At 37.9% G+C, this 13,219-nt stretch overlaps 1 protein-coding gene across 1 annotated transcript; it reads left to right on the top strand.

Moving 5' to 3' along the window:
* Positions 1 to 5,171: 5,171 nt before the first annotated feature.
* Positions 5,172 to 11,863, top strand: LOC108682637. The gene is made up of 2 exons (XM_018171841.2): positions 5,172 to 5,439; positions 8,333 to 11,863. Exon 2 carries the CDS (start codon positions 8,350 to 8,352, stop codon positions 11,005 to 11,007), a length of 2,658 nt encoding a protein of 885 aa, XP_018027330.1. The 5' UTR covers positions 5,172 to 5,439; positions 8,333 to 8,349; the 3' UTR covers positions 11,008 to 11,863.
* Positions 11,864 to 13,219: the final 1,356 nt, after the last annotated feature.

Genomic DNA, 13,219 nt, shown 5'->3' on the forward strand with positions numbered 1-13,219 from the left:
CTGCGTTGGAGTTATTCAGACATAGAGGAATTTTTCAGCAGGATTATACGAGAAATTTCACAGAAGAGAAATTGTACTGTTTATTGAGATTATTATTATATTGTGAATTTAAGTCATTTCTTCATTCTTAATTCAGCCTTTACTGATTGGACGCTCTGGTTCAAGTTTCTGAAGACGCCCGCGGACTTCTCAAAGGCGGAACGAGTCGTGTTTTGCAGGGTCTGCGCCATAATTGATGGCTGGCAGTCAACAGCGTGTTTGCCACTAAACTTCGGCCAAGCTTCCTCTGCTGCGCCTCGCCTCGTTGATCACTAATTGCTGCTGTTGTATCATCTCAATGGGCCAGCCATAGTTCAATTAAGAAGTTTTACTCAAATTTGCATTTCTCGTCCATTTGGTCCTAGATGAATGCATATGTTTGAATTTTTTTCAATTTTGTCAATTTATTTGTTGAAGTTATTTCTTGTTTTTTCCCTTTTAATTTTGATTTTTGTGTGCGGGCATCTTCCCGCAGACCAACATATTCACTTATTTATCTACAATATCCATTTTAATTGTTAACAGCTGTAGTGAAAATGCCATAAGAGAGTAGTGAAATGCCATAAAAACATACTCTCTAAGCTAAAACATGCAACAATTTTCCATCAGAATACGGCTGACAAAATTCATTGGGTTGAAGCTGAGTATATTAGTAGCACCAGCAACCTAGTATATCACTAGCACCTATCAGTTTAATCCAGCCCATGCACCTAAAGCATGACTTAGCGCTGCAATGAGCAGGCAGCACTAGCTGACATTTTCTTTCAGCTATTAGTATAATTAACACAGTGAAAACATTTTACCTTCCCGCGGTTTAAAATTGTTGTTTTATGTCCTTGAAAAGCTCGGTGCTGAGGTAAGGAACTTTATTTACTTCATTATAATGCTTTACTTCTGTAGATTTTGCATGGTTAGTCGGAGTGCAATTTTTTCATTAGTAAATCCAAATGCAATAAATCTACATTGATTAAAATATGATCGCTATTCAGCCGCACGGTAAAATTGTTCCGTGAACAATGTGCAATAAAGCCCAGAAGCTGATATTATCTTGAACTATGTCCGGTTAGTCGATCACTTCCGTAGTTCCACTCTGCATGTCAGTCCAGGGAGCTAAATATGCACGCCACCGTTGCGTTTCAAGCTTCAATATGAAAAGGTGTGAGCCGTCCTCCTGTCTCAGAAGTGGGAGACCAGTCCTTGCCTGTCTGTTATTATTACAGTAATCCTGAACTTAACCTCATAAAATTGAGCTCTTCCTTGTAAAAATGGTAAGAAGAACTGCTTTCCAAATGTTATCATCTTGATAGATGGGTACACTAATGGTATATGTCGTGGAACTTTATAACTAGTTGCACTTTAGCCCTACGTATAACCTTGAGAAAAGAATTTTCATAGTCTCTGCATGCCTAAAGATAAATCACACAAAATAATCGTGCCATAAAATACATTAATATCAAAATCACCACACATTCTGAAGGTCGATTAACTTGGCAATCAGAAACACGCGAGCCCCGGCCTACATGCTAACGTTATCTAATGGGCAGTTCTTGTCACAAAAAGCTCGAATTAGGCCTGTGCGAAACATCGATTTCTTTATCCAACAAGTGGCTATTAAAAGTACTAGGCGATCAGCAAGGTTAGCAATCTTGTGAGGATGAGAATTTCTCTAATTCGATGTTGAGTCGTGGTACTCTTTGTCGACTCGAGTTAACAACTTACAACCATACGACACGAGCACAAACGTATGAATAGAAAATTTCAACTCATTCAGAATTTAAACACAAAAAATGCAAACGAAATTCACTTGATAATAATTGGAATATTTCGTCGTCGACCTCCACCATGAGTTTGATAACCAATCGAAGCCGTTTTAAGCATCCCTGTCACGAAGGCTTTTCTTCGATTATCTTTTTGTGCAAGAAACGTCAATTAAATTCAGCACGGAGCTTGAATCGAGCAAGTGCACCTTTTATTGACTAAATTGTACTAAATCCCTTAGCCCTGCTATTTCCGTTACACGTTGTATGTTATCTTACATTAATATACAAATAATTTTTTAGCTACGCAAATTTTATGATGTGCATTCTGGATTCAATTTTTATGCAATAACTTTTCGCTGAATGGTTTCTTCTGTTTACACAAATGAGGAAATGCATATCCAAGCGATATTCTGAAGATGATCCGCGTGTGGTTAGGCCTATATGAGTTATTGGACATTTTCAAACGCTAGCGAAGCATCTGAAATCATATTAAAAGAATTTAAGTTTTATTCAAGTAGTAAACTGTTAATACTAACATGCGAGATTTGTCGTTGAATAATTTTAATTCGGTTTTTTCACCATGAAAAATTGTTGTCTCCCTAATCATATGCCTTCCTATCTAATTTATTTAAGGCAGCTGCAAGTTAAACACATCAGCTTACGTCGGTCAAAGGTAACGTAACTTCTATCCTTGACTGACGCAGCATGAAGTTACAAATTATTGTACTATAAACCTCCTTCCGCAGCTAACGCGTTCTGCAAGGATCCTTCCGCGTAGAACATGGATACGTTTAATTTTTTCCAGTGTATCAAATAAATTTCACATCCGCTTCCAGTGTTTCTGACTTGAAAATTCTATAATACCTGAATATAATGAAACAGAAGCATGTTAATCGCAGGCCTATTAAAGTAGAGTTCAGGAAGACAGATGGGAAGTGGATCGTTGGATGGACTCCTTGCTTCTGCAAATTAACACATATTTGAACAATAATTCTAGCAACACATTAATGTCTATTATAACGCAACTATCAACTTATTCTACGCAGCTATTCTACTATTCGATGGATAACATTTTGCTCGAAACTTGAAAAAGATCCCTCCTGCAGTTGGGTCGATGATGCCAGAACATCTGGTACAAATACTCAAACATAAATCACTAAAGACACCTCATATGACCGCGTGTCGGCATTCGTGAAGAACCTCCATATCCCAGCACATAATGGTTCTCGTAAGTCATGAAGAGAAGCTTTCACTTACTTCGCATCGAGCTGTCATTTATTATGCACTTGAAATGCCTACAAATTAGGACGAGAATGAGTTATAGCTCCTGCATGTGATACACGTATTATACTGAGTGAAGCATTATTGCCCTTGGACTCATAAATGAAACTTAATTTTAAATAGGGCTCGAGGAACTCCGAACCACTATGAACTTAAAAAAACTGCATTTTAATACATTTAAGTTATCGTTGCTGGGGAACTACTTCTTAATCATTTTCTTAAACGGTCAGGAAAGGTTTTCAGTACATATAAAACACGGATTATTCACAATACATTTGGTAAAACACGTATTTACAATTGCGTTGTGCCCCTGTAGTCCACTCCAGCTAAAGTCTAAAACATGAATGACTAAAATCCTGAATGTATACAAGACCTAAATTGCGGAATTGAAAGTCTGAATGAAAATGGAAAAATTGTTGCTAAACATATGAATAAATTTATACTATTCCCTAACATCGTTAATGATTATGTGAAATAAATTTAGAATGACTGCTTGAGATTTTCGTTCTATTTTCAATTCTGAAGCAAAGTTCACAGTCGCGTGTATCATGCAATAAAGACTGACCTCGTGAAGGCGAGACGGCGGCTCATAGCAAGAGCAAGGTCACGGTGCTGCATGCCTGCTTGTATCGAGCGAGGGATGGCGGTGCAGGTCGAGCTAAATTCTTAATATGAAGGCTTCCAGCAGTTTAAATCGATCGTGCAGAGTGACATAAGGAACTTTATGGCTCATGAATGTCGTTTTATAACGGCACCAGATGCTGGACAAAACTCGTGATTGGATTTTGCGACATCGCTGCAGTAAGCACTACAACTAAAATTACCGATCCAATCTTCTCCTGGCTGTTACATTTTAAATATAACGCCAATATGGAATTCTATCGATTCTGACATTTGCGAATTGAGAGAAGACAGGTACACAATAGGTATGCGGTCGTTCTAGTTATTTTATATATATTTGATACAATTTTGGATTTTGTGTGTGCTTGACGCCCGGTAACATAAAAATATAAGGACTGTTTGATGAACGCTTATCTTCGATGCTTATCGTGTTGAGATATTACCAGACCTAATTTTTTTGCGGGAAAATACGAAAAGATCGGAGAAAAGGGAGTGAAGAATTCGATCAAAAATTCAATTTTGTTTTGCAATTGGTTAAAATAATTATAGCTTAAAAGATGAAAATTAATTTTTTAAAGATTTTGAAATCAAACTAAAATGTTCGTCGTTTAATTAGAATTCATAAGCTCTATTCCTATTTATCGGATTAGATATCATTGGAATGACGGGAATTGGATTCCAAAATTGCCCGGAATTATAACGCACAAGAAACGAAGGTCAAACATTCTCGTATAGGAAGGATATAACGAAATAATTTAACTAGTCGCGTTGAGAATGTTTTGAACCTAAATCTAAGAAATTCAATGTCATGTTTTAATGTCATTGAAAAATTCATACATGCAAAAAAAATTGTGATTTGCAGTCACGATTACAAGGGCCGGAGAGCAACGTCGCAAAGCAGAGTGTTTGATTTTGTAAAGAAATGCAAATGCAATTTTTGCGGGATGCTTCGAATGTGGGACAATTCTCCCATCGATTTCATGTACTGACGACGACGCTGCCGAAGTCGTTTGCCGAATTTCTGCTCTAGACATTCGTTTTTCACTTATTTTTATAAATAAACCATTCATCTCTATTGATAAGCAAAAAATTGTGATTTCAATACCCTCAAAGTTAAATTCGTCATATTATATGCATAACCATTCCTTTTACGAAGTAATCAATAAATTACAAATCTAAAATGCGATTGAGGAGCAACCCTAGTTCCGGTAGAATGACAGCATTCAGCGATGAATTTATTACCAAGTCATCAATGTTATTACTCATCGAGGATGGTATTACTCACAGTTCGAGTACGGATGGTGTAGAGTCGTGCGAGAAACGCTCTTTGTTGTTGGCTTATCAACTGATAGTGGAGCGCGCCGCAGTTAACGCTATGATAGTTCGATGATAAGCGCTGATAAAGACACAAGTAAGCCTTCAGGACCCTACAGCTCACGGATGTGGACCCAGTCTTATCTCGAACTTTGTTCAAGCAGGAATGTTCTTGAGGAGCTCTCGTTAAGTTTCCTACAATAACGGACAGCAAAATTAATTTCAATTCTTAAAGCCGGGCCGTAACCACATTATACTTTTTAATTTCAAGGAAAAATAACAGAGCCATTACTTTACCACGAGGATAAAATTTCTGCCATTAGTTGTATAGGATTTAGTAGCTCATTCTTAAGTTAAGCTTCAAACCAATTTACAACCTTTTAGAATACATCTAGAGGCCAGCTTTTACATCATATAATTTTGGGTGAGTTAATTAACATTGTGTTTGTTCACGCCAGTGACTTTGGTTACTAAACAATTCATGAGCAATCATTGGATGGCCAAGCGAGTGAAATAGTTTCAGCTTTTTGTTTTAGCCATTTCTTTTGAACAGAATGATCAGAGCCACAGTTGCGCTGCATGAAAATTAAAAAAAAAGGAAAAGATTTAAAACAATCGTTCTAAATTAAATTCATACATTTCGAACTTGAAAATTTTCCTTTATTTTCCATTTATTCTCTTTCTCTTTTACTCATTAAATATTGCAATTTTTTGCGTAGCAAAGTAATGATGATGAGTCTCTCTTCAAAATAAAGTTTCTCATACTTCTAATATCTCTTGAATAAGAGAAATTAGTGGGCATGTCAGTCTTGAATAAAACTGAATGCAATTCATTGAAATTGCTTTAAATCTCACTCCTAGCTTCATTAGTTTTGGACAAAGATGAAATGATTCGAGAAGCGCATTCCCAGTTCTATTACCGTCGCGTCACACGTGATCTGCGGGCAAATTTTCGATGAGCTTTGCGCTTCTGGTGACTTAAGATTCCTTGTCCACGATAGCTTGCTCATCGAAGCGAGAAATTGAGCGCGAGCGGAATTTCTGCCAGAACTTGTGAGAGAAATCGAGACTTTCTGATTTCTAATTACTGTAATTTTTTCAGTCAATATGTTTAAATAATTTTCATGTATACGTTTACGGAACTAACATTGCAATTGTTTACACGTCACGCCCACCAATATTGCCAGCCTATAAAACAAATTCGTGGAATCCCAAATACTGGATTATTGAAGTTAAAAATATTTTACCGGATTTTAAACTTTCCCCTCCAGTTATAAATTACATGAGTAAAGTTGTCATTACTGTTGTGTACCCAAATATATTTTCTAAAATTTCAAACTGTTTGTGAATTGGCCAAGATCATTTAGTAATTAATAATTGAATTGCAGAATTATAATTGAAGAACCCTGTAAAGCACTCAACCATTCTTCCCTATCACCAAGTTCCACGTCAAAAACACTCGCTCGCAGGGATTTTCTTCAATTATTTCAATTGGGAAAAATACGGGGTGTATTTTTTTAGTACAGGTGATACACTAAAAAATTTTCATTTCCATTGTGTAAGTTCATTAATTTGGCAGGGAAGAATGTCGCCACGACCAAGTACGTCGTTTTACGCGATAATTTATTCATGAAATACGCTCATTTGCTATATTATTCTCACATTTATTATCAGACTCGAATAACCAAGTCATTGGAGCATCTTCGCTTGGAATTAAAAAGCAAATTATGAGTTTAAAATGTTTAGCCAAGGCGTATTGTGCGTGAAAGTCTAGTTTACGAATTAAAAATTGCGTCAGTCATCCCTCCAAGCGATCGTTTTTTAACATACTTAATATTGCACACAGAAAGTGGGGTGACATATTTTCTATAGATAACTAAATAATAATAACTTCACAAACGTCGCATAGTCGCATCCTGACTCTGCGTTTAACGAGTTATATAATGATACAATATAATATAGCGGTTACAGCGTTTATTAGGCCGTAGGTCTGTCGCAGATTCTTAACATCGCTGAACATGATTCTTAGTTTGTTACGATCTCGAACACGCAACTTACTGCTCCAATTCTGCTTTGCTACCGTCCGGCATCCTTGCCGATTTGACCAGAACTGTCACAGGTAGCTGGGATCGAACCTGCATGCACCTCTCTGCTCCTATCTTGTTGCTCTGAATTGTAACCACAGGGCCGCCTTGGTGTCACCACTTATATGTCATTGCCGAAAATTTTCAAATACCTTGTCGTAATTTTCAACTTGCGGTAATGTAACCAAAGTACTGAAGCAAGAAGAGCATTTTTTACGCAAGACAATCGCATATTTTCTATTTTAAAATCACATTTCGATTGGGTCTACAAGAGGCTTCTGGCTTTTCTACCAGGAATGTAGCAATGATATTCTACACGTGGCTTGAGGTTTGGTGAGAAATTGTTAGGTAGAATTACACTGTCTACTGCTACGAAGTTTTCCGTCAGAATATTAAATCCGGTAATTCGTCATGCGTGAAAAATATTTCGAATTTTTTTTACAACATTTAACGATGCGCTCTGCGGGGTTGAAAAACTGTAGAAAATCTTTTATTCCAGCTGAAAACATATTTTCATTGCATTGAAATTTCACAATCATGTCTGGATATTTGCGTACTACATCGTCATCTTGCGCATTTTTTTTACAACACTTCTCTTTAACTTCACTTCTTGTTTGTCTGTTAGTGTGTCTGTCTGCTACAAATCTTGTAATCGAAATTTAACACACTTCTAGTTATCCTATCGATATGAAATTTTGCACACTTGCGTTAAGTTGGAGACAATGCATGAATCAAATGACAAAATGAATAATTTTAAGAACAAAAAAATTATCAATATTAAAAAAACTGAAAAAATAATTTTGTCAGTTGCAAATCTTGTAATTGATATTTGACACACTTTTACCTGTCCAATTGATATGAAATTTTGCACAATTGTGTGAAATTGGAGGCAATGCATGAATCAATTAACAGAATGAATAATTTTGAAAAAAAAATTATATATTAAAAAAATTGAAATTTTAATTTTTTAATATTCGAAAATAAAATTAGAAATTCATTGTACATCTGTAACATTGGAATCACTGGATTCTTTAGAAGTGTTGTCTTTAAAATGTAATTTTTAGCGTGTATTATTATTTCTTCGCTCAAATTATGTAGAACTGTAATCGGAAAATCTTTCCCCTTTATAATCTCTACAGTAAATGTTCCAATATACCTCTTCAACTTGACGCTCTTCTTTACTAATTATGCAGCCAGATCTGAAGTTAAAGTGTAGTCATGTTTTCTTTACAGACCGGACATCAGTCACTATGCCTGGCTCCGGATCTCCAAGCACTCCGCGAGGCCGGAGAAGCAATCGAGTCCTCATCCCTACAACCGCTGCGTCCCCGCCATCTGTCACTGAAGAAGTCTTCGTACCTCGTCGCCGTAGCTTCGGCATTATCATCAAGCCTTTCGATCCACAGCGGAGCCCCGCGCGTGCAAGAAAGTCATTGTCTAAATCGAGGTCAGGTTCCCTATCGAGATCTCAATCCAGAGATCGACTTAACATTCCTTCGAGGAATGGCAGCCGCACATCTAGCGTTTGTTCCTCCTCGTCTAAGATAAACCGAAGAAAAAGTGTGAGTATGGGAGACCTTGATTTCGATGATGAGTTTGTTGCTCTTGACAATGAGATATACCAAGAACAACGTTCTAGAAAGAGAGAAAAAAGTACCGATCAGCTTAGCAACAGAGCACCAAAAAGATACAAATCCACGGACGCTGTTTGCAGCTCTTCAAGTTCCATTGACGACGATTCTACCGACACGAGAGTAACAAACTTACCTTCTACCACTCATCGTCAGCGATCGCATGAATTCTCACTCAATGCATCAGAGGAACGTCAGAATCAATCAGTCAACACACGCAGTAGAGGTACTAGTGAAAGTACAGCCGAAGCCTCATTTAAAATCGAGCCTAAGAAAAATGGGGCATTTGCTGGTTCCTCCGTGAAATCCACTGAAAACAATAACAGCAGCCGGCATGGTAACGTTGGAAATTCTGATATGTCAGATGCTAAATTCGTCCGAAGAGAGTCAGAGTGGGAGCAACTGCTGACCATCAGTCAAAAGACCCAGAATCAAGTCACTAAGAAACCCATGCAATTCATTAGTGTCCCACACCAAGCACGAAAAGCATTGGATGATTCTGCAAGCACAGTCCCAGCGTTTGATTCATCTGATGACGGAACTGATCTAGATGATCAACCATGGAAAAGACCGACCGAAACTTTAGCCCAACACACCAGCATGCCTCGAGATATGCATAACTCAAAAGTGAACGGCAAGCCGATAACTAATTTTGAAACAGCGCCAAGTCACAAATGGATCAATGAAACCGGAACGTACATGAATGCAGAAGAGAGACAACCATTGTTACCTTTAAAATCTCCTCCTGAACGACCTCCAAAAATTTTCAGCCCCCCTCCACTTCCTCCTAAAAACATCCCAGTCCAAAATTCACCACGTTCGAAAGCGGATCCACAACATATTATTCCCCTGTCTCAAGGATCTCCGCTCTCCACCCAAAATTTCCAATCAAACATGAATTTAGGAAGCTGTCAAGGTGGATCACTATGTACTTGTGGTGGCTCTCAAGGATTACCTGCCGCTCCTAACGTCAGTCATCACACAAATGGACAGCAAAGCTGCAACATCCATCAGCCAATGATGAATAGCTGTCACTGTCAAACTGGTCTCGTCTTTGGCCAAAACTTTTCCTCATCTCATGCACCCCAACCACAAGGGTGGCAGAATCAGGTCTGCACTGGAGTCCAATGCGGCCATGCTCATGACCAGCATCTGTCATTCTCTCACGGGATCAGTCAAAATGGCTTCACGGAAAGTGGTACTGATGTGCATAGAACAGCCCCATCCTGGAATTCACATCATGTAAATCAGAACAGAGGCTTTGACAGTCATGAAATGCGAGAATTCCGTCAACCGCTTCATGAAGGAAAATCTCCTATTCATAACTCAGAACTTGCAAATTCACGCCGACAATTCAAATCAACCGTAAATCTCAGAAGCGATGAACTTTCTTCTGATAAGGAGAATGCGAAGGTACGAAATCAATCAAAAATGCACAAAGCCAAATCTACTGATGCCCTCACAATAGTTGGCACAACCAGAGAAGAACCAGAAGTAGAGAATTTAGAAATAATGCCGGGAAAAATGAAGAAGATGAAATCGACAATCGTTCTAGACGATTTGACTTTTGCTGATAAAAAAGTAGTGCCAGACGATCCGCTGCCCACTCTGTCTCAAGATCCGAAGCGGGGTAAGTTAGAGATGTGGAGTGGTCTTTTGCAACTTCTTACGATCTGCGCATGTCTGCTCACAACCGTGCCTATGGCAATCGTGAGCCGAAATTGGGACTGGCACGCTGACAAATGTCCATTGTATGTGGAATCCAACCTCCAACATGACAGACTGTGGGGCAACCCAAGCATGATTCCGTGTTACTTGTCTGCATATCTACCAGTCATCATAATGGCGATAGCCCTCACGCTCGTTTTTATCCATGGAGGGCTGTTGTTTTACTGGCGGTCAAAACGCAAAAGCTCCAGTTTTTACACGAGACGATCGTTCAGCATTAGCTTGCTGTTTTTCAACTTGGTCTCGTTTGCAATAGCCCTGGCTGTCGCTTGCATGTTGACAGATGGCCTCCGTCAAACTTGTCTGTCATTCCAGTTCATTTCTGACATTGACTACAGGCCCCCGAACTGCCAAACTGGCTTTAACGGCCTCGATTTGAACTACAACATTGAAGGAACATTTTACTTCATTATATTCGCAATGATTGGCGCTTGGTTAGCCGTCACATTCACCTTGATATCCTTCGTCTTGTATCTCGTACGCGCAGAAGTTTGCCAGTGTTCGGTGGGCGGAACTAGGAGCAAATCTAGTGCTGTGAGACAGCCGTGACGAGAACCTGCTTCATCACATTTTTCACTCTGCACTGCCGCAATAATACGAATGATTTAAAGAATAATATGAATCATAATATACATAGCATGATATGTCATAATACGTTTATAAACTACACTGGGCATTGCCTCCCAAAACAGTTGAACGAGAGAATAGTATGTAGGATAGAGTTTTCAGATGTTGAGCAAGAGTCGTTATTTTCCGACATGCCCTGTAATTTGAATGAACTTGAAGAAGCTGCGATGTGTAATTCCTTATGATAAACAAATAACAGTAAAAATCGAGGCTGGCACCGGCAAGAATATTTTTGAGGTGAAATATTCTGATATGCTCGAATTTCACAACAATTCTCCAGCAGTCAAGAGTTACAACGCTAGCTTCCTTACAATAATCCCATTTAAATGTAATTACACATTTAGTTGTCAATACGTTTATAATCTAATGATAAAATTTCTAGATAAGGATGTTGCTTCACTAATATGGTATCGTGCGAAAATAATATAATAATAATTACAAATGAAATAACCAGTTTCATTTCAACATATTCTGATTAAACCGAGGTCACGTGCAATTGTACGGCTAAAAACATTCAGGTACTGAGCATAAGGAAATTTTTCTGTGCATGAAAAGTTTGTAAATTAATAAGATACCCGTCATCTCAATCTGAAGGTTATATTTTATTGAGGCAGATTGAAAATCACAATAATATTATTTTGCAATTTGTAATTATTTTACAGACTTTGCGAATATTTCTCATTATATCAATTTTGTACATGATTCACGTTTCCCATGATTTTTTAGTTGTAGTCAATAAGTTGATTGTGATGTACATGAAGGACTTTTTTAGATTCAATTAATTTATACATATACTTCAATTTATTTTATAAAATTAAACGTTGAAAAACGTGTTTACCTGTTTTCCATACCTCTGCTTGAGTTCCGTATAGCGATTCGATTAATAAAAATTCTATTTCAATGTAACAGTCAGAATGAGTCCCATGCACACCGGCGAACAACACGCAAACTTTTCACATTTGAAGTTTCATACTTGATAAATATCTATAGTAAACTTTACAGTCTTTTTGGTCTTCCATTTTACTGATCAGTTGGTAAAAATCTGTCAGCTTGTGCATTTCATTCACAAGCGTCACACATTTAGGACACTCATCCGTATTTTGGTACACTCCACTCGTTCGCCACAGTTTCTCAGTGCTTTTTGTTTGAGAAGATCTCAAAAGTATCATTTTATTAATGTAGACTCTCATGTTGTTTGACGAATATCACATTTTGTGTATAATAATGCCCTCTACATGCCTCTGTAAAATGCCTATTGTAGAACTTGCATTATGACAATAAACGGACGAGACAACAAAGCGATCCTAGTGGCGAGCTTGCATTGCAGGCGATTTTTGTATCGCCTACTTAACATAACATAACATAGTGATGTCGGCTCTGAAGTGTAGGCCTGATGTGGCCTGTCGCCGATTCTTTTCCATTTCGTGTCTTGTTCATAGATCTAAACTCGTGTCATTTGACCGGATCTTTTCATGACTGGCGATAGTTTGAAGAAGCTACTAGACTTCCACCGGGTTCGATAAGGAGCTAGGCATTTCAAATCTGAACATATATTTTTCCATATTTTTTTTTTCACTTAATTGAAAATTCCGACAACACACACCGGGAAGTTTTCTAAATATATATTATATATTCTAAATTTGTTCATGATCCGAGATTTTATTAACATTGAACAGCGAATTAATTAGAACGAAGATGCATACGATGAAATCGCCGATATAATCTCGATGTTTCGGTAAATGGGTAAAGGACAACGTAAACGGGACAAGCAAAAAGATTTATTGGAAAATTCTGTCAATATTATAGCAATTCACATGATATTACAATAAAGCTGTAATACATGTATTAATGTAATGTGCGATCATTCGTTATATAATACCCATATATTTTTAAGAGAAAATTTTTACTTATAACTTGCGCATGTCTCACATATACGCATATATTTCACCTGCGCATATCTCAAATTGCGCACGGACCACATGGATGGCGTTTTTACGAAACTAATGAGACGGCCGTGTTTAGGCCATTGCCAATAAAACCGCACTGATTTATTACCCCATGCCTACAACCGTCACCGAGAGCGCCTCGTATATACCTCACCGGTGCTGCCAGCTGCCGCAGTAGCCGTGACACG

The sequence above is a fragment of the Hyalella azteca genome, unplaced genomic scaffold (assembly GCF_000764305.2).
Source record: "Hyalella azteca isolate HAZT.00-mixed unplaced genomic scaffold, Hazt_2.0.2 contig10814, whole genome shotgun sequence".
NCBI lineage: Eukaryota > Metazoa > Arthropoda > Malacostraca > Amphipoda > Hyalellidae > Hyalella > Hyalella azteca.